We start from the raw sequence: 26,410 nt of genomic DNA, 5'->3' as shown, positions 1-26,410 counted from the left end.
TAGTTTCACAATTGATAAACTAGGTTCATCAACTGTAAACTATAGTTTACAAACCGTAAACTATAGTTAACAATTCGTTAAGTATAGTTTTCATCTGTAAACCTATATTTAACGGTTGTTAACTATAGTTTACGAATGTTAATATAAGTTTATCTGTCTGTATAAAGCGTTAACAATAGATTTTGTTGATAAACATAGATTCACGTTTGTAAACTATAGTTTACAATCGTAAACTATAGTTAAGAATTGTTAATCATAGATTCACAAATCGTGAAACTATATTTATCAGATCGTTAACTATAGTTAACGGTTTGTAAACTATAGTTTACAAATAGTGAAACTGTATTTATCAGATAATCTGTTTTGCAATCGCAAATGATAGTTTTCGGTGTTAAGTATAGTTTACGGTTGTGAAACATAGATTATCGCGTTAACTATAGTTTACAGATGTAAAATATAGATTAACGTTGTAAACTATAGTTTACAGTCCGTAAAATATAGTTTACAACCGATAAACCTAGTTTATCGATTGTGAAACTATGATTATCTCATTTTTGTGAATTTGGCGTGCCATATGATTCAATCCAAATACTCGAACTTTGCAAATCCAAGGTTAGACACTGGTTTTTATTAAGTTGTACGAACTACGAACCTGGAATGTTCTAAATCACATTTGTTTCCCAGCAAGACCATTGGAATAATCTGATTTGGTTTCTTTTCTTTCCTCAGCCAATCCATGATGATTTCCGCCAGGTCAAAACTGTTCCGGTCCGTCACGGAATAAACGATGACAGCGCCATCTATTTTGTGAAGCCAGTCTCTTGCAGCCGACTTCCGGTCCAGATTCTATAAACATAATAATGTTTTGAAAAATACCCAAGATTGGTCGCTTTTCATGACTATGAAATGGGGCTCAAGCCCCAAGCCGAAAAAAATTGGCATTCTTTAAAACAACAAGCTAATTCAGAGAATTCGTGTCCCCCGCTTAGGGAAAAAGTCGGATCCCCCTGACTGAATTTGTAGAATAAGGTATACAAGTATAGTGAAGCAAATAAAATACATGTATGTCAATATGCATATAAAGATTTGATTGCTTATTCTTTATTATGTGTATAGAAGATTCTTTTTATATGGAATATTTATCACACTGTAATGAAGATTTTATAACCTCATAAATTTTTCATTTCACATGCTGAATACTAACATTTAGTAAAAAAAAAAAAAGTATTTAAAAAAAAAAAAAAAAAAAAAAAAGGGATCGACCGAGATTCGATCGCGGGACCTCTCACATGTGAAGCGAGAGACGTACCACTACACCACGGAATCGCTTTACATGGAATCAAGTATATGCAGAACTGAAGTCACATACATGTATATATTCATGTTCGGTATTCTCAAAATTTTACACAATCCATGGTGTTTGATTTATTTAGCCTTTATTAAACAGTTCTAATAGATGTAATAAGAACATAAAGTCCGCCAAGAACCTGTTTTATCCGCAATAACTCCTCATGCCCCAGTGCTAAAAATAGCGACATGTAATACTATAAATACTCAGTACTAATAAAACAAACGGGGCGGGGACTTTGAGAGGGGTGACAGAGGTCCTAGGGAGTTTTGGTATAAAAATTACATTGCATAAGCTCAAAATCTTCTTGAAATATCGCCGGGAAATGACAGTGTTACACACAGACAGAATGTATAAATTTACGACCTTGAACTTTGACCTTTTGACCTCAAAATCAATAGAGGTCTTCATTAGGCCACAGGGAGTTGTTATGTAAAATTTCATTGCAGTAGCTCAAATGGTTCTAGAGATATCCTGTGGAAACGAAAGTGTTATAACAGACAGAATTTGCTTATTTATGACCTTGACCTTTGACCTTTTGACCTCAAAATCAAGAGGTTTCTTCTTTAATTCATAGGGAGTTGCTATGCTAAATTTCATTGCAAAAGCTCAAAGGGTTCTTGAGATATCGTGTGGAAACGAAAGCGTTACAGACAGACAGAAAGACGGACGGACGGACGAACAAACCTCCCCCTCTTTTCAAGCGGGGGACAAAAATTCTCGTTCAAAAGAAATACTAGTATTGTTTTACTTCATACAATAGATATCATTTTCATATCAAACTTCATATACTAGTACATCGGATAAACGGAAAAAAAGAAAGAACATTCCACAATATCTTTAAAGATTACATTTTTTGGCTCTTAATTATCGGCCGCAGGAGCGGCCGATCTATTTGTGGTTGTGTTGGAAAGTGCAAATGGGGAAATGAGACGTTATTAGCCGGGCTTATTGCTCAAAGAGCAATTGACGGCTTATGTGATCCTGTTCAAGGCAGGATGTTAACCCTATAGTCGCCATTTTAAAGTTACGCGCAAAAATATACATGTAGTTCTTACTCTCAACCGCTTTTGAGATAATACAAACGCTAAATAAAGCAACAAAAAATAAAACGAAGTTTTATCTATATAAAACAAACATTAGAAGTAATGACTTTGAAAACTTCATAAGTCAAAGAACATAGTTCATTAACGTAAGGATTTTTGATAATCAGTGTTACCTTAGTTCTCTACACATACGAGGTAAAGCAGGAGAGGGGACCAGACTGGCCTGTTTGTTTACATTCAGCTGCGGTACCAGATTAATTCTGATTCTGACAAAAATCGGACCGTGGTATTAGGATTGAAAAACTCACTGTCAGTGTCTTATCATTTAAATTGATAGTTTTAAAATAATTTTTTCATCAGAATATAAACGTGATTCATGTAAGAAATCCATTCTACTCTGTAAATGAGCCCGGCTCTCTGTACTTCTGAGTACTTTGATTTTTTATTACTTCACTTAAATTTTTTTTAAAATGAAAACAAGTAAAAAACATGAAAAAATTAAAAACTTGCTTTAAACGTAACATTAATTGTTGTTATTATGTTTCGATTTCATGATCATTTCTCATCAGATAATTTATAATTTTTGGATATAAATAAGTGTTTACAATAGATACTCCCCAGGCTTGGAGTGTGTAAGATATGAAAGGAAATCGTGGTGATTTTCCGGATAATAATGACGTGGTAAAAGTGCACGGTGAATAAAAAATGAAAAGTTTTTCAACTGGTAAAAATTGCTTTGAATATGCTCTATAGCTGCAAATGACACAAAGATATTTTCTGTACATTTTGCACCGCGGCTTGCAGCATATAGCCTACTCGCAGAAACCATGGGCATTAATTATCACGTGACCAAGATCCAGGGTATCGGCACGTGGTTCTGACATGTTGAGAGGCCTACATCTTCATTTTTATGACAATAAATTCTTATCATTTATCATTGACTTTTTTTTTACATCGAGCAAGTGCGGTAAAATGTCTATTTATTTAAATTTTTTTTTAAATATTTATTTTGCTTTGAAGACAAGCCTGAAATAAAAATAATGATTCCCCTTACCAAAATACTCACCTTCTGGCATTATTGCCGCAATATTGCAGCAGCATTCTGGCAATACATTGCAGCAATATTGCGGTAATATCGTTTTTCGTATGTAAATTAGATTTGCGGCAATATTGCCAGAAAAGTGTTGCGGCAATATTGTAGCAACATTCTGGCAGTATATTGCAGCAATATCGTTTTTCGTATGTAAATCAGATTTGCGGCATTATTGCCAGAAAGGTGTTGCGGCAATGTTGCTGCAAAGCAATTTCAGTACATGTATTATTTCAGGTTTTGCTGCAGCAATATTGGGGCAACACTGCAGTACTACCTATATAAATTGGTATTTAATAGAAATAATGATCTATCAATCTAACATTTAACAAACTGTGCTGAGGAACATAAAAAATCAATAGCATAATAAGCTACAGAGTCAGTAAGAAATAGCTACTTAAGCTTATGCTATTCTTTGAAAAGATAGAAAAATTTTGTTGAAAAAAGATGTGTTTTTGAAACACTATGCCCCCAGCGGCAACAAAGTTTTAAAAACCATTTTTAGCATGTAGGTCAAAGTCACAAGGTCATTGATCTTGGTGACATTTGAAAGAATTTAATTAGTGGAATATGCATACTAAATATGAAGTCTCTATCTTTTATGGTTCAAAATTTATGGTGGAGGTTTAAAAAGGCTATTTTTAGCATATAGATCACAGTAAAGGTCACAAGGTCATTGACCTTGGTGTCATTTGAAAGAGCATAATTAGTGCAGAATGCATACCAAATATCAGGTCGCCATCTTTCATGGTTCAAAAGTTATGTCGAAGGTTCAAAAAATTTATTTTAAGCATATAGGTCACAGCCAAGGATACAAGGTCTAAGACCTTGATGTCATTTTAAAGACCTTAATTAGTTGAGTATACATACTAAATATATAGTCTTTATTTCTCATGGTTCTTAAATTATGGCAAATATTCAATACAAAAAAAACTATTTTTAGCATATAGGTCACAGTCAAGACACAAGGTCATTGACCTTGGTATCATTTGAAAGGACTTAACAAGTGGAGTATGCTCACCAAATATGAAGTCTCTATCTCTCATTGGTTCAAAAGTTATCATTAATTTATGGCGAAGGTTAAAGTTTACAAACAGACAGGACAAAAACAATATGCGCCCCCAATTTATCAATCCGGGCACATAAAAAATGTATATAAAAATATTAATATGCCACTGTGAAAATGTCCAGCAACTCTGCATTATTTTTCAAATAACCTTAATTAGCTGCCCATCACATATTATGAATTCCCCAATGCCAATCAGTATAATTTATAGCTTGTTTGTAATTTCCAACATATATATAGAATCATTTTTTTCTTGCAGGTATTCAAATATGCAATAAATTAATTATGTATGTTCATGCATTTAATTGATAACATGCATTCATATTTTCCTGCAACAATGGTATGATATATTATATATAGACATACAAGTATAGTATACATATACTTGCATCACAAGCACTAGTTGAAATACATATAATTTTTCCTATTTTATCTCCATAGAATCATTCATCTAAAAAGAATACGGTTTTGACTTACCACGTCTGAGATATATACCATGAAAACAGAGTTAGACATTCCTATAATTCTTTCAAAAGGTCATGTCATGGAAACTGCTGAAATTGTTTTTTTCTGCCTATTCAACATTATTCTGTCTTACTAGTCATCACGTCTAATCCTATTGTACACAGTTAACAACTCCAATTAACTTGATACCATTCAATAATGAAGCAAAACATGCTTGCATGCCTTTGAATTCCCTCCATTTTATTTGAAAAGAGGAAGTAAATTACTGAGCATGCTCACAAATGCCTAATGGGTAATCCTAGATCTTCTGGTGACATTCTGGCAATACTGCCAGAAAGTTTTTTTTTTCCTGACAGTATTGCCAGAATGTCACCAGAAGTTGTTGCAGCTAGCGGTGATATTTCACCAACCCAAAGAGCTTGTTTATGGTGACAAAAATGTGTTGCTGCAATGTTGCCGCAATATAGCAGTTGCTGCAATAATTTTACATTGGTAAGGGTCAACTACTTAGTTTTTTCCACCTTTGAATATCTTGATGTGCTTTCCTTGCATGGACGCTTTTAGAATTGTGAAAGAATTTTTATTAAAAGCTTAACTTTGTTTGCGGCCGATTTGATGCTTTGCATCAATTTTACTTGTTATAGATTAGACTTATATACATTATATAAGATAAACACCAATGTTTGGAGAGATTTGCTTCCGACAGCTTAATCGCGCGCGAAACAGAGTAAATGATGGCGCGATGAAACCCTTTCCGCTGAATATTTCAAACACTGATGACTATATTTAAATGATTTTTAAATAATCAGATTCAAGTTTAATATACGCTTTACACAGAGTAGCGATGAAAGATTAATTATGGCTGCATAGAATTATTCGTTACTGCTGTTTAAAAAAATTTTATCCTCCAAAAATGATTTTCACAATTATAACCCCGCTCCGAAGGAGACGGGAAATTCTGATTTACCCTTGTGTGTCTGTGAGAGAGGGTGTGTGTGTGTGAGGGTGTGTGTGTGTGTGTGTGTGTGTGTCCGTTCGTAACAATTTTTTTTTATTAAAACTGTTACCCACTATTTCAATGCATATATAAAAGAAACATGTTGATCAGTAAATATAGTTTTAACATACCTTCCCTGCAACGTCTGTTACTTTAATGGACACTTGTTTTTCATCAACGGTGACATTTCTTTCATATGTTACTTCCTCCAAAGAAGCGTATTCACTTAGATATCTTCCGGTCAAAAACCGCACCACGATGGCTAAAATAATTCATTGTAGGTTTAGTATATTTAAGTAAATACATGGTAGGGAAGAAAAAGTAATTAAATAAAATTCAAAACTTTTGCAAATATTAATATTCATTTCAAAAAGATTTAAGAAATTGCACATTAACTTTTATGAAAATTATACACTATCAGTTCATTGACGGAACTCGTAATCAGAGCACAAGATTCTCTCTATATAGGATATTTTAAAACCATTTTCTTCACCTTGAAAGTCGGAAATATCCTTAAAGCTAGAAAGTATGAAAAAGTTCACGACCCCCTCTTGTCATTAATGTGAGAAAAAAAAAAAAAAGAACATCAATCAGGTAACGAAAATAACAACTGATGGAGATGTATTGGCACTCGGCGAGAAATTTAAAACACATGCTATTTTCTGCTACACTAATTACTTCATAAATAGTCGAGGGAAAATCTCAAATGATAGAAGGTACCCCAGGAAATTTATATAAAGTAATCATATATGCACTTATCAATGATTTTCAAAAAAAAAAAAAAAAAATCAGAACAAAAATGTTTATACTTTGGCATGTGGACAAAAATACTTGAATGAGAACATTATTTTAAGGTGCAGTTAATATCCTCTGATATTAGACTGCTTTAGGTTCCTACAGCTCGATGAAGACTGGGCTCTCAATAATCAAGGTATCAACAAGTAATTTACAGAAAATTTTCCCAAGGTTACTCGGGATACATTTCGGAATAAAAACAACAATAAATATCAATTTGTTTATCATGTTTACACATTTCTCTTTACTTTCCGACTAAAAACATCCTTAAGAAACTTAATATGTCTTTCTTATCTGAATAAAAGAGAATTTGGTATCAAGCATAACTCAATAAAGAGTTCATTGTATTCCGAACTGACGGTATTAATCGGCATATTCACAATTAAGTTATCAGAAGCTCAACTTTTATCGGAACAGGTTTTGTTGAATAAACAAAACTTTGTTAACGGGCGAATATCTAGGACTGAAGAAGATTGGAACTATCGCAATAAACTTACAAGTGATGGTTCTTACCGAAGTTAAAGTAATACTGTAGATATAACTCGATTTGTCTTTTAAAAAATATTTAACAATACCTACGTAATATAAAAGCGGTTACAGAATGGCCAAGTGGTATAATGTAGAAAACATGCAAATACATTCAAATTTCATTAACTTCGAGATATCCGAAGATTCGAGATATCAAGGGTAAAATAGTCAAAGAATATGTAGTTGGGACTTCCAAATCACTTTGATACATATCCATATGGTATTCGAGATATCGGTGTTCAAGATACCACAGTTCCACTGTACATCTTATAGACCAATTCATTATTCCTATGTACGTATTCCTATACATTGATTTTTTTTTTTTAGTGAAATCGCATATCTTTAATTACTTATATGGGCAAAGTATGCTATATAATAATTAATTAAAAAAGATGCGATTCTTTTGATGTCATAAATTCTTTTTTAAAATCATATTTCTTTTCAAATAAAGCGCATTCTAAATTTACAGAACTAAATAAATCGTAGATTCCTGGTAATTACATAAGATATGCCATTGAGAGGAATGTAAAAACTGTTTAATTTAGGAATTACAATATTATTACGACAGAAAGTGGTGCAATTGAATAACGGGTAGATTGCCCCGGTACACTGATAGCGGCATTAATAAAGGTGTCATATCTATAATTTACACTTCATTTGGTACTTTATATGGAGTGCATAGTAAATCGAAGTGTGGGAAACTTAGTACAATGTACTAATTCACACGTTATATGGTACTTTATCTGAAGTGCACAGCAAATCGAAATTTAGGAACCTTAGTACTTATTGAAAAAGGGGGAACATGGGGGATTTCAAACTAAAAATCACTAGATGTGTTCGTAATTTCTTTCCTGATAGAAAGGGAACAGGTTTCTTCTGAAACAAAATTAAACGCGTACGATTAACGTTTGATTAATAAAACAAAATTGCATACAGGAGCGGATCTAGGATTTCCAAGTTGAAATGAAGCTAAAAGAGAACAGAACCTCGTAATACCTGTACTTAATATAAGTTTAATGACATAAAAATTAGCAACAATTCCTTAATTCCGTAATCCGTCATTGGAATTAAAGAGCATGGTGAATACGAACATTTAACAGCTGTTTTTAAAATCTCAGATGATTTCAGATCCATTCATCGACATTCTTATGATGATATCGTATCCTCTTTTTCTGTATTCACATTAAAGTAATCTCAACATAGCCGAAAATTTTTTGTCCAATAAAACACTCGTCGTGATAGGAACCTGGCAGATTTATTTCAAATCTTCACAGATCAGTTAAAGATCAAACGTCTTAACATCCGAATCAGGTGTTGTTTTTATCGACTTTAAAACTAAGTCAACTACAAACACAAAATTATACAGTGTAGATGTGTCTTTGATGATATGATAATCAAAATTTTAAAAAATACGCTCGTAGATTTCTAAAAATAGTAAATATCTGTTTAATTCAATCTTTTCAATTCTTATTCAAGACAAAAATACATTACTTGTGATTTACTTTAAAATTTGTCCCTATGACAGATTTTCGTTTAAGAAAAAAATCTGGTTAAACTTAGTCCACATTCGGTTAAAACTGTGCAGTTTAAAAGTTTTTTTCACAAACGAAAAACTATATTTCTAAAGGGATTGTTAATCAAAGATTTTTTTAAAATTTCAAATAATAGATGTAAATTTACCTGAAAAGAAGTTATAGTACTATGAAATACGTTAACTTTGCTTTGCAACAATACCAATTTGGAGCAGAGAAAACACGGACATAATCTAAAAACATCATAGGAGTTTTCAGGTGCCACTGAGGAGTAAACCTCCCAAGTCGACCAATCACATACACCAGTGTGTGGAAAAAGGTCAATCCGCAACCAACCCCGCGATTTCTTTCATAGATTGTATTTGCTAACAAGTCAATGTTTCAACCATAGAATTTGAAAAATGTTGAATCTAAACAAGACTGTTGATATCCTTATTTCATCAACTTGTTTGTCAATAACTTGCCTTGATTTAAAAATTGCTCTTATTCAGAGATACATTTAAGATCTTGATAATAGAAAAGTGAAACTCGTCACGTTCATCATAAACTTAAACCATTTAAGATATGAGAAGACTTGATTCAAAGTTTAATTTTCATAAAATTAATTTTGACTATATGGTTATGTAATAATGCCAAGTAAAAGCTAATTTCTCTAAATTATTTATTTCTTTGCAACGCTTGATCATTTTTGTGAGATTGTTAAATGTTACATCAGCTCTCTCGCAATATATAATCTGAAAGAAAAGGCAGCATAGATTTAGAGGCTGCCATCTGAAGTCATCTTTCCCAAGTGGCGCCACCAGGCAGGGAAGAATCTTATGCAATACACAAACTGTACTTTTAGTCAAAAATAATATTGCCTTTAAAACCATTTTACAGTTTCGAAATCATTTCATCAAAATATCAGAGAAAGGCTTAAAACGGTGAATATTGTATGCACTTCTGAAACATACAATATCCTCATACATTTCGACAAGAGAATCATTACTTTCTTGTCGATAAATTAAATAGAGTCTCATCGTCGCTAGGATCTAATTAATGTCAAAAATTGCAATGAAAGGCATTTCCTATGACATGCTTCATTAGTGTCAAATTACTGACATAAATGTTGCTCACTTGCATTTGATGTTTTAACGAGACATAAGTCGACCATAGCCACGCTTGGTACTGCATTGAAAAATATTTCTTTTTAAAACAATAAGTTCAATTTAAATAGAATATACTATGAAAAACATGCGATTTTTTTTAAAATTTAAACTACAGTAACAAATAATTATACCGGTACCTCATTTCTTAAAATAAACATCAATTTTAAACATTAATTAAAAACATTGATTGGCAATTGATGGTAAGGAAAAAAAAGGATAAAGAAATGAAAATACAACCCAGTCTTACCGAAATTACAGATCTAGAAAATCATTTATTGAAAAAAAAAATCTTGCAAGTGGACGAAATTCTTTACGACTATGTGTGTGTTAAAGTTAATGATGCTAGTGAAGAAGTCGTATATGTAAAATTAATTATAAAACTGACCTGTTTTGCCGACACCTTCCTTCCCCAGCACCAGAATGTTAATGGATCCTTTCATTTTTTGGAGATCAATGAAAAAAAGAGTCATCCGAATAGAAACATACTTCCTGTTTGAGTCAACAGAAAAATCGAATATATCGCACACATTACATAACCAAAATAAAATTAAAACTCCACGTTTGATTTATCAATCAGTTGTTGCGAAATATTACTCTCAGGTTTGTAACACCTATCCTTGTCAAAAAATATATGACCCTCCAATCTCTTCAGTAATAAATTACTGGCAGTTCAAGGCAAGTCGGACTAATTGAACTGCGATTTACAAAATGTGTGTGATTGTTTAGATAAGAGATCGCCAAAGAAGCAGTAAAACCATGTTGTAGAGAGCAAGGATAGGAGCTAGCAATATACAGGTGAATCTGTCTGTATCAAAGTGACGGGGAGATTTTGCGGTTTTAAAGAATTTCCTCCCGGATTTCAACGTACAAAGTCGGCCAGACTTCATGATAAAATGTAATTATCAAACACTTCAATTTCACGTCAATTTACGGGCTAAGTAAATAATGTTGCATTCCTTGACATTGTTGGCAAAGGATAGTATATTTATCTTTCTGTCTTGGCAGAGTGCATTGGCAAAATGTTTGTGATAAATTGAAATACTTTAAAAATCTCACATTTAACTGAACAAGTTTCATAGAAATGTTGCATAGAATGTTAGTTGCGTAAAAGTATAGTATATAAACAAGACCTTCCTTTGGGTAGCAACAATTTTGACATTGACCTTTGGAGTTTGACATGCATTTGAGAAAATTCACCCCTCGCCATGAGCATACAGGGGCATCAGTGTTTCAAAAATACTTTTTGGGGGTAAAAACTCACTTTTCATCACATATATATACAGGCTGAAAAATCTTTTAAAAAGACTTAAAAACACTGATCGATACACTGATTTGAATTTATAAATGAACACACTTTAAAAAGCTATTTAGGCACCACTTTTAATTACTACATTTATTTTCTTTTAACAAGTTTATTACTTTATTTTTAAAAATGTATTTTTATGAGTTGCCATGATACTTTCAGTTGTAAATATGTACATTTTATTTGTAATTTCTTTTAGAACAACTTACGTTCAACATTAAGAGATATTTATTATAACTGCACTGTTATCAATTGCGTTACATTGCCATTTTCATGCTCTTTTTAAGGAAGCTCTAAACACTAATAAAAAGTGCTTTTTGTACTTGGAAATAAAATACCGGGTATATCATATAAAGTTGTTCATATGTGGATTATTTGATTAATTTTCAACTAGGGTACCTGCCTTATTTCCGCAGGAAAAATGTTCCATGAAAATAGACTATTCGTGAGCAGAAATCACTTGTTTACTCACATAGGAAAAATTAATAGAAAAATTTAATTCATTTACTTATTCTTGGTCTAAAATAATGCTAAAAATATTTTAATCTATTACAAATTGTGTAATTAACTGTAAATAACCATTTTTTCTATCTTGCTTCTAAGAGCAGATCACTCTAACTGCATAAAACTACCCTACAAATAGAACTCTTTAGTGTGCAGTGTTTAGAGCTTCCTTAATTAAAACAGATTTCTTTAATTTTAGTTAATTCGAGATTGGAATGAATAATTCATTAATGACTCTTTATGAAAATATTAAACGCTTGCTTGTTTTCAGTTTCACATAAAAAAATTGAAAGTAGACTTTTATTTTAATTAATTAATATTTTCATAAAACGTAATTCCTTATGACAAGGTGTTTCTGGTATCTATATATACAGACCGACTTGGAGTTTGAGCCACCTTTGAACAGTTGGAACTAGGGCTTTCATACTTCATATCCTACCCGTATTTATGTGTGTATTCATTGTGACAAGACATTTCCATGCATGGATATATTTTTAAATTTTGACACACTTTTAAAAATCTTAAATCTTGAAACCATAACTTTTGAACAGCTATGACAAAGGTCTATATATTTCCTAGATGTATTCTTTATGACAAGGCCTTCATTTGAATACCAACAATTTTGACCTTTTTGAGTTCGACCTACATTTAAAAAACTTTAACCTTGGCCAGAACAGTTGAGACTGAGGTCAAAATTGTTGGTATAACAAGAAATTGATACACCTGCGAAATAAGAAAGCCTATCCATATATATATATTAACTGGTCAAAAGTTTGTTTTCAAACGTTAGATTTTTTTCAAAGGTTCTCAAAGGTCAAGGTCAAATATATTTACAGCCGAAAAAGGTCTTAATTTTCACAATGAATACACAAGTGAAGTACGATTTAGTCCTAGTAGCACCAGGCAATTGACACAAAAAGGTATGGTCAAGGATGCTGTTACTTAGCTAAATGTGACTAAGTAAGATCATATGATCAAATTAGAGAAAATCCATGTAAAGCTCGAATGTTATTCGTAGGGCACGAAAGTAGTCCCGGAGAATCGACACTGTATGGAGTTTGCTCTGAAGGCCCAAGCTGATGTCGAGTAAAAAAAATTAGGTCAATTTTGGAATTGATTTCAGAATATCTTGAGAAGTATAAGGAATTACGGAATGAAATTTGGTAGTAATGAAAATTGTTTATATTTGAATAGATATGGATAAAAAGTAAAATTGTAAAGCATTTGATTTAAAAGAATTTTATTGGCGAAAGTAGGTAACCTATTAAAAGAGATCCATACCTTTATTTTTTTTTTCAACACCTCAATTTTTTTTCTAAGCGATCTAAAGGCCTGTGATTGGTACCCAAGGGAAGATCTTCAGGTTTGTTTCATTTATTTTGTCGTAAGGACTGGTAAGGATACATGAAATATGAAAGCCATTGCTATGGCACACCAAATTCACAAAAAAATGAGCTAAACATAGTTTCACAGTCGATAAACAAGGTTTGTCGAATGTAAGCTATAGTTTACGGACTGTAAACTATGATTAACAACGTTATTCTATATTTTACATCTGTAAACCATAGTTAACGCGATAATCTATGTTTCACAACCGTAAACTATACTTGACACCAAAAACAATCATTTACGATCGCAAAACATAGATTACATGTATCTATGGCACGCCAAATTCACAAAAATGAGATAATCATAGTTTCACAATCGATAAACTAGGTTTATCGACTGTAAACTATAGTTTACAAACCGTAAACTATAGTTAACGATTCGTTAAGTATAGTTTTCATCTGTAAAACTATATTTAACGGTTGTTAACTATAGTTTACGAATGTTAATTTAAGTTTATCTGTCTGAAATAAAGCGTTAACAATAGATTTTGTTGATAAACATAGATTCACGTTTGTAAACTATAGTTTACAATCGTAAACTATAGTTAAGAGTTGTTAATCATAGTTTCACAAATTGTGAAACTATATTTATCAGATCGTTAACTATAGTTAATGGTTTGTAAACTATAGTTTACAACCGATAAACCTAGTTTATCGATTGTGAAACTATGATTATCTCATTTTTGTGAATTTGGCGTGCCATATGTATCTGATAAATACAGTTTCACGATTTGTAAACTATGGTTTACAACTATAAACTATATTTAACGATCTGATAAATATAGTTTCACGATTTGTGAAACTACGATTAACAACTCTTAACTATAGTTCATGATTGTAAATTATAAGTTTACAGACCTGAATCTATGTTTATCAACAAAATCTATTGTTAACGTACGTCTTATTACAGACATATAAACTTAGATTAGCATTCGTAAACTATACTAAACAACCGTTAAATATAGTTGTACATATGCAAACTATAGTTTACGGATTTTTAACTATAGTTCACGGTTTGTAAACTATAGTTAACAGTCGATAAACCTAGCTATATAGTTTATCAACTGTGAAACTCTGGTTATAGCTCATTTTGTGATGTGATTTGGCGCGCCATACATTACTATAAACCAATAGTCATGGACAAGGTAGAACTTTTTGTGGACAAACAGAGGACAAATATTGCATGCTTGGAATCTTACACTGGGGAAATAAAAATTAAACACTAAAATCCTCAGAGTTTTACGGAATAAAATGGCGCGATTTGAGAGGGTTTTAATTGATAGATATTCATATGCTTGGTTAGCAAAACGCTTTCTTGCATGTGGCTAAAGGTCGGCTTTGAAAGTTTTTCTTCAACATTGATGAAAGAAAAATGAAAGAAGTGTGGCAGATCTCTCTCGCAATAAGTTGCATAAAACTTCTCCTCATTCCTTCATAGTAAATGCATTTTCTCTATCCTTTACGAATTATGTACATAAAGAGCATAGGTCTGAAATGCAATGCAAATCAACCCGCCTTTTATGTTACGTATATACACCTGTTTATCGGAGTTGTGCATGTTTTGAAAAATGTAGTGCCAATATAATTCTACTTATGCATTAAAAATACGTGGACAAGTGATACTTGTGTGGCATCACATAAAAGGCATTACATTCAAAGAGTTTGTACTTTTTGAGCTGTGCTGCAGACAATACTAATAAAATCATTTGGCTTAAAAATACGTCGATCAGTGCACACGAGCTCAAAAAATCTTTCATATCAAACAAATGTTCATGCATATCTCATTAACATATGACACACTTGCTTAAATTTCTCTAGACATGTCATGTTATAGCAGCAATAGTATTCTCGGTGAGATTCCTAGAGAATAAAAATTTGGTCTGGTACTGGTGTCTCTTTGAATTTGAAAAGACCAAATTATTAGGCAAAATTTTTAGTCTCTACAAATCTCGCCAAGATTGCAACAATAGTTGCAATGAGATCAGAATCTTAATGAGATCAGATTGAAAAGAAGCTAGACAAAATATCAGTTATTTTTTGTTTTTGATATTACTGATGATCTGTTTCTAGCCACTCTACAGATTTTGAAGTTCACCGGAACTGGTTAGCAATTACATTCAGCAGACCCCTAGAACAATGGTACTATGAGGTAAATGTTTAGAAGAAATATCTTTAAATATCGATATACATATTTTTGACACATGGGCCCGAAAGGGAGGCAAGACAGTTTAAAAGTTTATGAACCCACCCCAAATTTTACCGACAATTAGCGAGTGGGTGAGTGTTAAGTTTAAACCCTTACATATTCAATTTATCAATTTTATTTTTATTTCAGAAAACTTCAGAATGGACATTAGATTATCCCCCTTTCTTTGCTTGGTTTGAATATTTCCTGGCCAAAGTGGCCTATTACTTTGATAAGGAAATGCTGAGGGTGGACAATCTGAATTATGCCAGTGAAGCTACAGTCCTTTTCCAGCGACTTTCTGTCATTGTCACTGATTTCATCCTGGTGCTGGCCGTCAACAAGTAAGAGCTGAACAAAAGGAAATTCTACAATTAATTTAATATTAATTTCTATAACTTTGCATAATTGTAGAATGATTTCTGTTAGGAACTTTTTATTTTCAATACAAGTATGTCCTACTTCTAATTTTTCTGAAAGCCATGGGTAGTTGTACATTTTACAGTTGTTGTTTTACTTAATCCTTTTAACTACTTTGTTATTATTATCTAGTTTTTACTTTATGTGAATATTAGTTTATCCATGCTTGTATATTATAATGTTAATGCAGTAAAATAAAATGACAGAGTTTATTTACATCCACTGCCTTCAATGCTTACTGTTACAGATTCTGTAATTACATGAAAAATGCATGGAGAGGATCCAAAACTTCAGACAGCAGTATGCTCACCAACAAAGCCTTTGTTCTCTCTTTTTTGGTTCTGTGTAACTTTGGCCTCCTGATTGTGGATCATATCCTTTTATAACAAGTTTAATCTCTGGTGTTTTTCTTGCAGTAGAAGTGCTTTATATGTCTTTCTTTTTTATCTGTTCAGTATGATCTGGTATTTTTAAATCATTTATCCATTCATTAAGTATTTTTATACCCCCGCTCCGAAGGAGAGGGGGGTATACTGTTTTACCCTTGTGTGTCTGTCCGTCTGTCTGTCTGTCTAGCTGTCTGTCCGTCTGTCTAGCTGTGTGTCCGTCCGAAACAAATTTTCGTCGCAGTTTTCTCAGCAACTACTCATCGTAGATGCTTGAAATTTTAACACAATCTTCTCTGAGGCATGCCATATGGTGGGATACATTTTCGTTTAAATCCGATATCAACTTCCTGTTTGTCTGTGCGTCTGTCCGTTTCATACATCACAAATTTTCGTCGCAGTTTTCTCAGCAACTACTCATCGTAAATGCTTGAAATTTTAACACAATTTTCTCAGAGACATGCCATATGGTGGGATACATTTTCGCAAAAATACTATGTCGACTTCCTGTTTGTCTGTGCGTCTGTCCGTTTCATACATAATAAATTTTCGTCGCAGTTTTCTCAGCAACTTCTCATCGTCGATGCTTGAAATTTTAACATAATCTTCTATGAGACATGCCATATGGTGGGATACATTTTCGCACAAATCTGATGTTGACTTCCTGTTTGTCTGTGCGTATGTCCGTTTCATACATAACAAATTTTTGTCGCAGTTTACTCAGCAACTACTCATTGTAGATGCTTGAAATTTTAACACAATCTCTCTGAGGCATGCCATATGGTGGGATACATTGTCGTTCAAATCCGATGTCAACTTCCTGTTTGTCTGTGCATCTGTCTGTTTCATACATAACAAATTTTTGTCGCAGTTTTCTCTGCAACTACTCATTGTAGATGCTTGAAATTTTAACACAATCTTCTCTATGGCATGCCATATGTTGGGATACATTTTTTTTCAAATCGGGTATCAACTTCCTGTTTGTCTGTGCGTCTGTCTGTTTCACAAATAACAAATTTTCGTCGCAGTTTTCTCATTAGCTATTCATAGCGGATGCTTCAAATTTTATTACTTTCTTTGTTTAGGCATGCCATATGGTGGATTAATTTTGATATGAATCTGATGTCAACTTCATATTTTTCTGTGCATCTGCCTGTAACTGAACTTGTGTATATTAACATGATAGTGCTTATTTACATCAGAGCGGGGGTATTACTAGTGAGCATTGGCTCACAGATTTTTTCTGGTGTTTTGATCATGTCTTGGGTGTTTGTTTTAAACCAAAATCCATCTTAAGGTTTATCTTAAATATGTACCATATTCAGTATATTCACATAGAAGTTATTCTGCTTATAAGTTTATTGTATTTTTTTTGCAAAGATCTACTATGTAGGTCATGGCAATCTAAAGTATTCAAATTGACATCTTTGGTGAAGATCATGCTCATTTTGCATGTTTTGAAACATACATTCATAAAACATATGTATGTTAAATTTAAGACCATTTTTCTAAAATACATGTAGTTCACATTTACTTCTTTTAAGAATTATTTTGTTTCAATTTTTTTATGCTCCTTATCAATAGTAGAAGACCTTAACATTGTGACATATTCATTTTCAATACAATGGCTTCATGTTTGGAATCCTTTTGTGGTCCATTACCTGCTTGTTACAGGTTAAGAATTTGAGTCATATTCTCTTTTTGTATTTTTCTATGAAATTAAAAAGAAAAACAAACAAGAGGCCCAGGGGCCACAGCGCTCACCTGAGCACATCATGCTTGAATTTACTACCCCCCCTCCTTTCCAGGCGTTCATCATTTGAACAAACTAGAATCTACACTACCTATGATTCCATATAATTATCACTAATCATAGCTTTGAAGTACTTGAAAAGAAAATTTTAAAAGGTTTCCCTATATATCCCTATGTAAAACTTGGGTCGGCCATTTTGGCCCCACCCTTGCCCCGGGGGTCATGATTTGAACAAACTTGAATCTACACTACCTGAGGATGATTCCACATGAGTTTCATCTTTCCTGGCCCAGTGGTTCTGGAGAAGAAGATTTTTAAAGATTTTTCCTATATATTCCTATGTAAAACTTGGGTCGGCCATTTTGGCCCCACCCTTGCCCCGGGGATCATGATTTGAACAAACTTGAATCTACACTACCTGAGAATGATTCCACATGAGTTTCATCTTTCCTGGCCCAGTGGTTCTGGAGAAGAAGATTTTTAAAGATTTTTCCTATATATTCCTATGTAAAACTTGAGTCGGCCATTTTGGCCCCACCCTTGCCCCGGGGGTCATGATTTGAACAAACTTGAATTTACACTACCTGAGGATGATTCCACATGAGTTTCATCTTTCCTGGCCCAGTGGTTCTGGAGAAGAAGATTTTTTAAAAATGCCATTAATTTTTAACAAATTCATGATTATCTCCCCTTGGAAAAGGGCGTGGCCCTTCATTTGAACAAACTTGAATCCCCTTCACCCAAGGATACTTTGTGCCAAGTGTGGTTGAAATTGGCCCAGTGGTTCTTGAGAAGAAGATGAAAATGTGAAAAGTTTACGACAACGACGACGACAACGACAACATTGACAGACGACGGACAAATTTTGATCAGAAAAGCTCACTTGAGCCTTCGGCTCAGGTGAGCTAATAAAAATAGACAAGAAACCTCAAAAGAAGATAAATTGATAAAATTAAAATTTTGTTTTTGCAGAATCAGATTATTTGGTCAGCTCTCTGGTTTTCAGTCCTGCTCAACTTTAAACACATTTACCTGTACATTGCACCTGCATATTTTGTCTATCTCCTGAGACATTACTGTTTTAAATCAAAAGGTATGTACACTACATGTACTAGTCTTTACACCTAAAAATTAAAGAATTATGTAAAGTTTAGGGGTTTCAGAATATTAATTTAAGTAAAAATCTTTCACTGACTTTTTAAAATAATTTTTTTTATATTTCAGATGGAAAGTTCCACTTGTCATCATTTTCACCATTTCGCCTCTTTTCTCTTGGTTTTGTTGTCATTTATGTGTTTGCATTATCCTTAGGACCATTTGTGTATTTAGTAAGTCCAAGTTTATTTATATCCATTTCCAGTGTCATCTTACAAAGAGAATATAGAACGGTCACATTGTAACAAAATTTACGCTAGTACCTTTTTGGGATTTTAAGATCCCCGTTTCTCCTAAGACTTTCTCTTGAAGATTCAAAAATCAAAATTAGCAATTATTTTGACTTTTATGTAGAAACAAGTGCCACAAGTTCTGTCTCGGTTGTTCCCGTTTAAGCGAGGACTGTGTCATGCCTACTGGGCCCCTAATGTATGGGCTCTTTATAACTTTGTTGATAAAATTTTAACAATAATAGGTAAGTGGACATTAACATTTGAACTTTTATTTATATATCTGGACTTTAAATAACTTTGTCGATATAAATGTTAACAATACATGTTTATGTGATAGGCAAGCAATGATATGGACAGCAAAAATGATTTTATGATACACTGTACATTTCCATATAAGTTATTGACTCTTACTACTAAGAATTAATTTAAATAGGGTCAAGGCTACATCTGACAACTGGTGCCCCTTCTGCAGTGATGACAGGAGGACTAGTACAAGAATTCCATCATGTAGTTTTACCCTCAGTTCCACCAATAGCTACACTTATAGCAACTCTTCTCTCTATTTTGGTTTGTATTTTAATACATCGATATAGAGTATTAAAGGGATTCTTATTACCTAGATATGAGAAAATTGCTCCAAATTAAAAAAAAGATTAGATATATCCCATACAGACAGGGATTTGTTGACGAGAGTTGGCTTTTCAGATTTATATTTCAGTCTTTTTAACTCTCACAGAACACATTTCTCTGTCAGTCTCACATTGTTCAAGATTTAAATGTATTGATTTTTTAAAATCTTTGTCTTAATTAATAGTTATGTTTAAATATACATGTATTTTGATTAAATATTATATAGTATGAACTAAAGCTGTGAGTACAGTGTGTTTGTATTTTGTCATATTGCAGCCAGTCATGTATTATCTGTGGAACACCTCTAAAGGACCAGAAAGTTTTGTTCGAGCAGTTGTCTTGTGCGCTTTTGGATCTTACTTATTTGGCTGGCATGTTCATGAAAAAGCCATTCTCATCATCTTATTGCCATTATGGTATGAGATTTAATTCCTCAAGATAAAAATGACTTTCATAGTATTTAATTTATCAGTGTTTGTGGACAAGTGGTAAATCTAGTGTTCTAGACTCCTGGCCCTCACTGTCCTCTATGAATATCCTTCATACTGTTGAAAATAATTGCTTCATACTAGTTATTTTCAATATACAGGTGACTCTCGATCTCTCGAAGTTCAAGGGACCACAAGAAAAGTTCGAGAGATCGAGGGGTTCGAGAGATAGAAAGTAAAAAAAATCCGGAATTTTCAGTTCCGATCACCGAAGTTCTACTTTTATAGATACCGGAAGTATATGTAAATAAAGTCATTGCACGCTTTCAATTGTATTTGACAGGTAGTTTACGTGATATAAACAACAATGATTGCATTTCGAATAAATAAAACTAATTTCTAAAGTTTTAGTATTTATTTATTGTTATTTCATGATTACGTGAAACCCGAATAGCAATTGTCGGTTTGGCTATTCCGCGGCTTGATCGGGACCTTCACCAATGTTCAACAGATTTTTCTTAATCGGTATTCAGTCCTTGAGAAAGGAATTTTCTTGTGCAATATTTGCCATGCTGGAATTATTTAGACTCTATTTAATCATAATAAAAGTTCATAGTCTATCGGAACTTACTGAAATGAACATCTATAAATTAAATTTCTAAAAATTATCGTCTCAGTTTCAATTCGAAATAAGTTGTTTATAATCTACCCTGTAATTAATAACCAACTAATTATATAAAAACACGGACAACCCACAGGTGTAGTGTCATCTATGTAAACACCCAATTAACACCTCCATGCCAGCCCATGGCTTTCATTGTTTCCAGGTAAGTCCAGACTGCATCAATTTTACGCTTGATTGGCGTGTATAAACGTGCGCAATCAAAACTTCGAGAGATAGAGAGTAAAATTCAATGAAATATGTGTAACGGGACCCAGATTTTGGTTCGAGAGATAGAGAACTTCGAGAGAGAGAAGTTCGAGAGATCAGGAGTAAATTTGCTTAATTATATAGAGGAAAAAAACGGGACCGGAGGTTCACTTCGAGAGATAGAGAACTTCGAGAGATCGGAGTTCGAGCCATCGAGAGTCACCTGTATATGAATTTTGTTTTAAAGCTAGGTTTATATTATATTTCATTTTATTATACTGAGACTTGTATATACCGGTAAATGAATATTTCCAGTTTGTTAGTGTTGAACAAAAGAGAGGATGCCTCGGTCTTTTTATTACTCTCCACAACAGGCCATTATTCTTTGTTTCCATTACTCTTCACACCAGCAGGTATAGTATAGTCCTGCCTAAGGCAAAAAATTAATTTCTTAGTTCTCAGGCCCTCCCTTATCTCCTCCTAGGGTGCCTCATTGACCCTTTTTATTGCTAAATCAATGAAATAAAAAAAAAAAACAAATCACCTCCCTCATCATTTTTTGGAGGTTTTGTACAATCTAAAAAGCTGCTCATCATTGGGGGCAATAAAATGTATATAAAAAAAGGCCTGAGAACCAAGGAATTAACTTTGCATGGCCTAACTGTGACCAGCATTTTCCTGTAGTCATTACTTTGAAATAAAGGAAACATGCATTGATTTACTAGTGTGGATCACAGATCTAGAGAATTTTAGCCTTGCTTAGGTCACTTCAAGTGACCCTTCAATTATTTAATGATGCTTGCTACTAAAAAGTAGGAAATGTGGAATTGATGTTCAATATTCTAATTTTTGACATTTCTTAATAAAGTTATGCAATGTTTGAAATCATGTATTATACCAAGTGTAGCAAGTGATCTTACTGATCATTAATTTGGTATTGAGACTTTGTCGTAAATGTAGATTAGGTTTGTAAAGTGAGAGTTGTCATCTTTTATTTACAATCATTTTAAAAAATTTTCATTTAAAAAGTGCACTGTATTCTTAAAGACACCTACTCTGTTTCAGAAACCATGACCAAGATTCTTTTGATGTTAGTGTATTCTGTATGTGCTTTTTCTAGTCTCGGATATATTTACAAGTGAGTTAAAAAAAACTTACCTTTTAAAAGAGTTTACTTTGATGAAACAAACTAACTTGCAGCAAAGCATTCTTGAGTTAGATCTATGAGGATTCAAGTGTGTTCAGCTCTCTTGTAAGGGGGGATTACTGAGGATGTGAAAATTTCCATTATTACATTTAGTTGAACAGTAAATTTCATATTTCTTACAATAAAATAATTCTTTTAAAATATACCATTCATTCAAATGGAATATTAACAACACTCTACAATTTTCAGGTCCTCATGGAGTTGGAGGTCCCTTCCTCTCCTGAATTCTTTTGAATCTTTGTACATTATTGGACTTATTCCATTGGAGCTGTGGAACAGTGCCATATTTCCTTTGTTTAGCTCCTCTGAAAAATATCCATTTCTTCCTTTAATGCTAATTTCTGTGTATTGTTCTGTGGGAATTATTTATTCCTGGATTAAGTTTTATGTGATAACTTTATTGGACAAAAAAGTTAAATCTCAATAAATGTCTATAAACCAAGTCTTGCTACATTCTTAATTTCTTAGCGCAACAATTTATATTCATGTTTTGTACTGTAACATACCTTTATGCAAGAATTTTTGTAATGAGGATGGAGTGATGGTAGGAGAATGGGAACATTAATGATTTATTTATCAGACAAGTAACATGATATGTTTTTAATTCCTAGTGGATTGAAATGTCAATAATTTCAGAAAAAATTACATGTAAAGATCCCCAAATGAGCCAGTTTTTTTAAAACTCGATATAGCCACATCTTATATCAGATTACAGGTCTTTCAAGAAAATGATCAGACATAATGTCACAAGTTGCAGAATCTAAAAATGGAAATATTTAATTATTATCTCCCCTGAGCCTAAGGCTCAAGTGAGCTTTTCTGATTGACATTTGTCCACTGTCTGTAGTTGTTGTCATTGTAGTTGTTGTCTTTGTAAACTTTTCACTTTTATACCTTCTCCACTGGACCAATTTCAACCAAACTTGGTACAAAATAATCCTGGGTAAAGTGGGTACAAGTGTTTGGTTTTTTTTTTCAGATGAGGGGCCTCACCTTCTTCCAAGAGGGAGATAATCAAGAAGTAATGAAAATTGGTTCAGATTAGTTAAAAATCTTTACAAGAACCACAAAAAAAAAAAATGAAACATGTGGAAGCTTTCTGGGGAAGTGTAGCTTTCAGTTTGTTTTTTTTTAAAATCATAACAACTTTGGCTGTAAACAAAATAACCAGTCTAGGTAGAAAAGTTGATGTTACAGAATCTCGTTCAAAGTTTTCTACTGAAATAAAGAGAGTGTATTAGTTGAAAACGATACATTTAAAAACAGACAAAAGGGTTGCATTTTCTATATCATATAGGGCACGCTAGATTACCAAAATAGGAAAATGTGTGTTGACCTCACTGGCTGATCAGATTTAAAAAGAAAAAAAATAGAAAGAGGGGGTGTGGTGGTGGTGGGGTGTTCCACCTCCCAAGTGCATGTGTAAAATTGCTGAAATTTGTTTACGTTCCGAGATATACCATACTGCAACATACATTAAGGGGGAGGCCTGGATGGAGGGGGGGGGGGGCATGCAGCATCCATATCAAACTCTTCACCTACACATACATCTACTATCTATTAGCAAAACACCATTTTGAAAAAAAAGAGAAAAGGGTCTTTACACCCCTTAACTCCCCGCGTAATAAGGTCCTGTAATGACATGCCAAGAAATCTCGTCCGATTTCGACAGCGATGGAGTCAATAAAAGTGTAATTGATGCAAATCACCCATATTCCCCAAACGCCAGCAAGACAATTTACGGCAGCAGACTTCTGGGGGTGGATCCTAGGTTTTAAGCTTTCTTAGTTAAAGAAAAATAAACTTCTACCCCAGGAAGTAGTACAAATACCCTAAAAAGTTACTGTCAAAAATCTTTATTTACAAAATACGTAAAATGCCAGAGGCACTGGTACCAAAATTTATTAAAAATAAAAAATTGGACTGAAGAAAATAAGAAAAAAAAAATCAAAAGAAAATATTCACTTTAAAATGAAAATATATACATGGCCAATCGGGTAACGTCTACCCATTCAGTACTCGTCTCCATCTTGTTCAACCAGGAACTGATGTAAACTTCCGGAAATTTGGTACTCTTTTATCTATATTTCGACGCGGTACTTCCACAACTACCCGATGTCAATTAATTTGTACATAGAAAAAATATTTTGAAATTGAATTACGTAAAAAATAAAATGAAAGGCAGCTTATTTTATTGAAGAATTACTTTACTATAATTAATTTCACCCCCCCCACCCCACCCGGAAAAGGCAATGGGAGAGGGGGGGGGGGCAAAGGCTTCTAAATAACTAGTATTCTACCTATAATTTTAACCCAGTAAATTTTAGGATCCCTCCCTCAAAACTGCGGACATTAATTGCTTCCGCACGTCTCCCAGGGGAAGAATCACAGATTAATGTTAATTCGGCTTTTATTGAGTTTGCTATACGGAGAGAATGCTAAGGTTTTCTTGGCATGATGTTATAAGCATGCGACACAGAAGTTTGTCTGGAAAAGATTTTTTTTCTTTTCTGTATTTCTTCACTTAATATTAAAGGCACCCATTTCCACATACTTTTTTGTGTGCCGGAAAGAATTTTTACGTGGGCAATATCAATGTGACGGATTATACACAGGTGCCGGATTATACAGTTTTCACTGTACTAAGTGAAAAGCCTCGGAGGGGTAGAATTTTTCGATATAAGACTAATGTATTAATTCTAATTAATTATTATTATTTAGACTAATTTAGCGACTTATTGATAAAAATTCAGGTGCCTGTGGTTAAATAAATTTTGTACAAAAGTTGCTTGTTTGATTTGCAAATAAATCGAGATCGGCATTCAATAAAAAGAAAACAGCTCAACTTGGATCACGTTGTGGTGGTTAACCTTCGTTTGTTAAAAAAGGGAAATTATGTCTTCTTTAATTGCAAAACATTTTCTTAACAATTTTCAAAAGTCAAGAAGAGCGATCTCCGCCGCTTCTTCATTTGGAAGAATCCTGTCATCAGCAAACTTTCGCAGTAACCCACCGTCCAGCGTGTTGGCCTTTTCGAGGAAACTCGAATGTAGTTCACTTCAGAAAAGATTGCTTTACACCGAGACAGATCAGGATATGTCTCAGCATATTGCAAAGGAAATTGAGAACGAGAAAAAGAGCTCAGGTGGTCAGGAGACAGAATATTTGAAAAACTGGAAAATTGTGCGAGATGGTTGTGAAGTTTCGATGTCCAGATCGGAGGGAAACGAAACCATAACGGTAGAATTTAATGTCAACAACGCCACTGATTTGGTCGACGAGGGTTCAGAAGACTACAGTAACGAAATGCCACAAATGATTTGTAGACCGCCATTTATTGTACAGATCAAAAAGCAGAGTGGCATGAAAATCCGCATTTCTTGCCAGTTTCTTACTGAACTAGATGCAGATGATGGTGACGAGCAGGAAGTTCGCGACAAATTTGAAATTGTTCACTTCAGCGTCTGTAAAGGTGAAATTGTGCCATCAACATACGTCTGCAGTGGAGAGACGATGGACGGAGAAATGTATGAAAAGTTGATGGACATGTTGGACGAACGCGGAATAGACAATGAATTTGCCAAAGAATTAATTGATTTTAGTACCAACTATGAACACGGTGAATACATCAAGTTTCTCAATACATTCAAATCTTTTGTGGATGAGAAATAAGAACAGTATAGTAGTAAAGTTGTGTATTCTGAAATCTTGTACTTTTTTGATAGAAAAGAGTTATCATTTCAGTGATTTGGCATTTGTGCTTTGTGAGAGAATGTCATTGATATCTTGATTCCTTTCACAATAAATCACATATTTAACCTATACATGTATATATAAAATATGGTTAATACAGGGAAATGTTTGTGCTACACCATGATGATTATATATAAAGGATCTCTTTTCTTTTGTCTTAAGGTAGAGATTGATAGGTA

At 33.3% G+C, this 26,410-nt stretch overlaps 3 protein-coding genes across 5 annotated transcripts; 2 read left to right on the top strand and 1 right to left on the bottom strand.

The window, feature by feature from the left end:
* Positions 1-588: 588 nt before the first annotated feature.
* On the bottom strand, positions 589-10,822 carry LOC134243398 (ras-related and estrogen-regulated growth inhibitor-like protein). The gene is made up of 3 exons (XM_062725948.1): positions 10,401-10,822; positions 6,144-6,274; positions 589-846 (listed from the first exon to the last, which is right to left on the bottom strand). The coding sequence occupies exons 1-3, from the start codon at positions 10,483-10,485 to the stop codon at positions 631-633; spliced, it is 432 nt and encodes a 143-aa protein (XP_062581932.1). The 5' UTR covers positions 10,486-10,822; the 3' UTR covers positions 589-630.
* Positions 10,778-22,921, top strand: LOC134241229 (probable dolichyl pyrophosphate Glc1Man9GlcNAc2 alpha-1,3-glucosyltransferase). 3 transcript variants are annotated; one of them, XM_062724929.1, is made up of 13 exons: positions 10,778-10,910; positions 15,281-15,359; positions 15,546-15,739; positions 16,063-16,191; positions 17,812-17,875; positions 18,927-19,047; positions 19,179-19,282; positions 19,464-19,584; positions 19,776-19,909; positions 20,249-20,388; positions 21,587-21,684; positions 22,337-22,409; positions 22,668-22,921. In XM_062724929.1, the coding sequence occupies exons 3-13, from the start codon at positions 15,636-15,638 to the stop codon at positions 22,903-22,905; spliced, it is 1,326 nt and encodes a 441-aa protein (XP_062580913.1). In that variant the 5' UTR covers positions 10,778-10,910; positions 15,281-15,359; positions 15,546-15,635; the 3' UTR covers positions 22,906-22,921. The 3 variants fall into 3 exon arrangements, with proteins under 3 accessions (XP_062580913.1, XP_062580246.1, XP_062579595.1); XM_062724262.1 differs by lacking the exon at positions 10,778-10,910 and adding an exon at positions 11,728-11,763; XM_062723611.1 differs by lacking the exon at positions 10,778-10,910 and adding an exon at positions 14,524-14,647.
* A 2,393-nt stretch (positions 22,922-25,314) lies between these two features.
* Positions 25,315-26,302, top strand: LOC134235446 (complement component 1 Q subcomponent-binding protein, mitochondrial-like). The gene has a single exon (XM_062717894.1). It carries the CDS (start codon positions 25,374-25,376, stop codon positions 26,148-26,150), a length of 777 nt encoding a protein of 258 aa, XP_062573878.1. The 5' UTR covers positions 25,315-25,373; the 3' UTR covers positions 26,151-26,302.
* Positions 26,303-26,410: the final 108 nt, after the last annotated feature.

Source organism: Saccostrea cucullata, unplaced genomic scaffold, assembly GCF_032062105.1.
Source record: "Saccostrea cucullata isolate Sc308-1 unplaced genomic scaffold, CSIRO_AGI_Scuc_v1 ctg788, whole genome shotgun sequence".
Classification (NCBI taxonomy): domain Eukaryota; kingdom Metazoa; phylum Mollusca; class Bivalvia; order Ostreida; family Ostreidae; genus Saccostrea; species Saccostrea cuccullata.
Note: the sequence above shows the minus strand (reverse complement) of the source record. Positions and strands in the feature narration are given on the sequence as shown.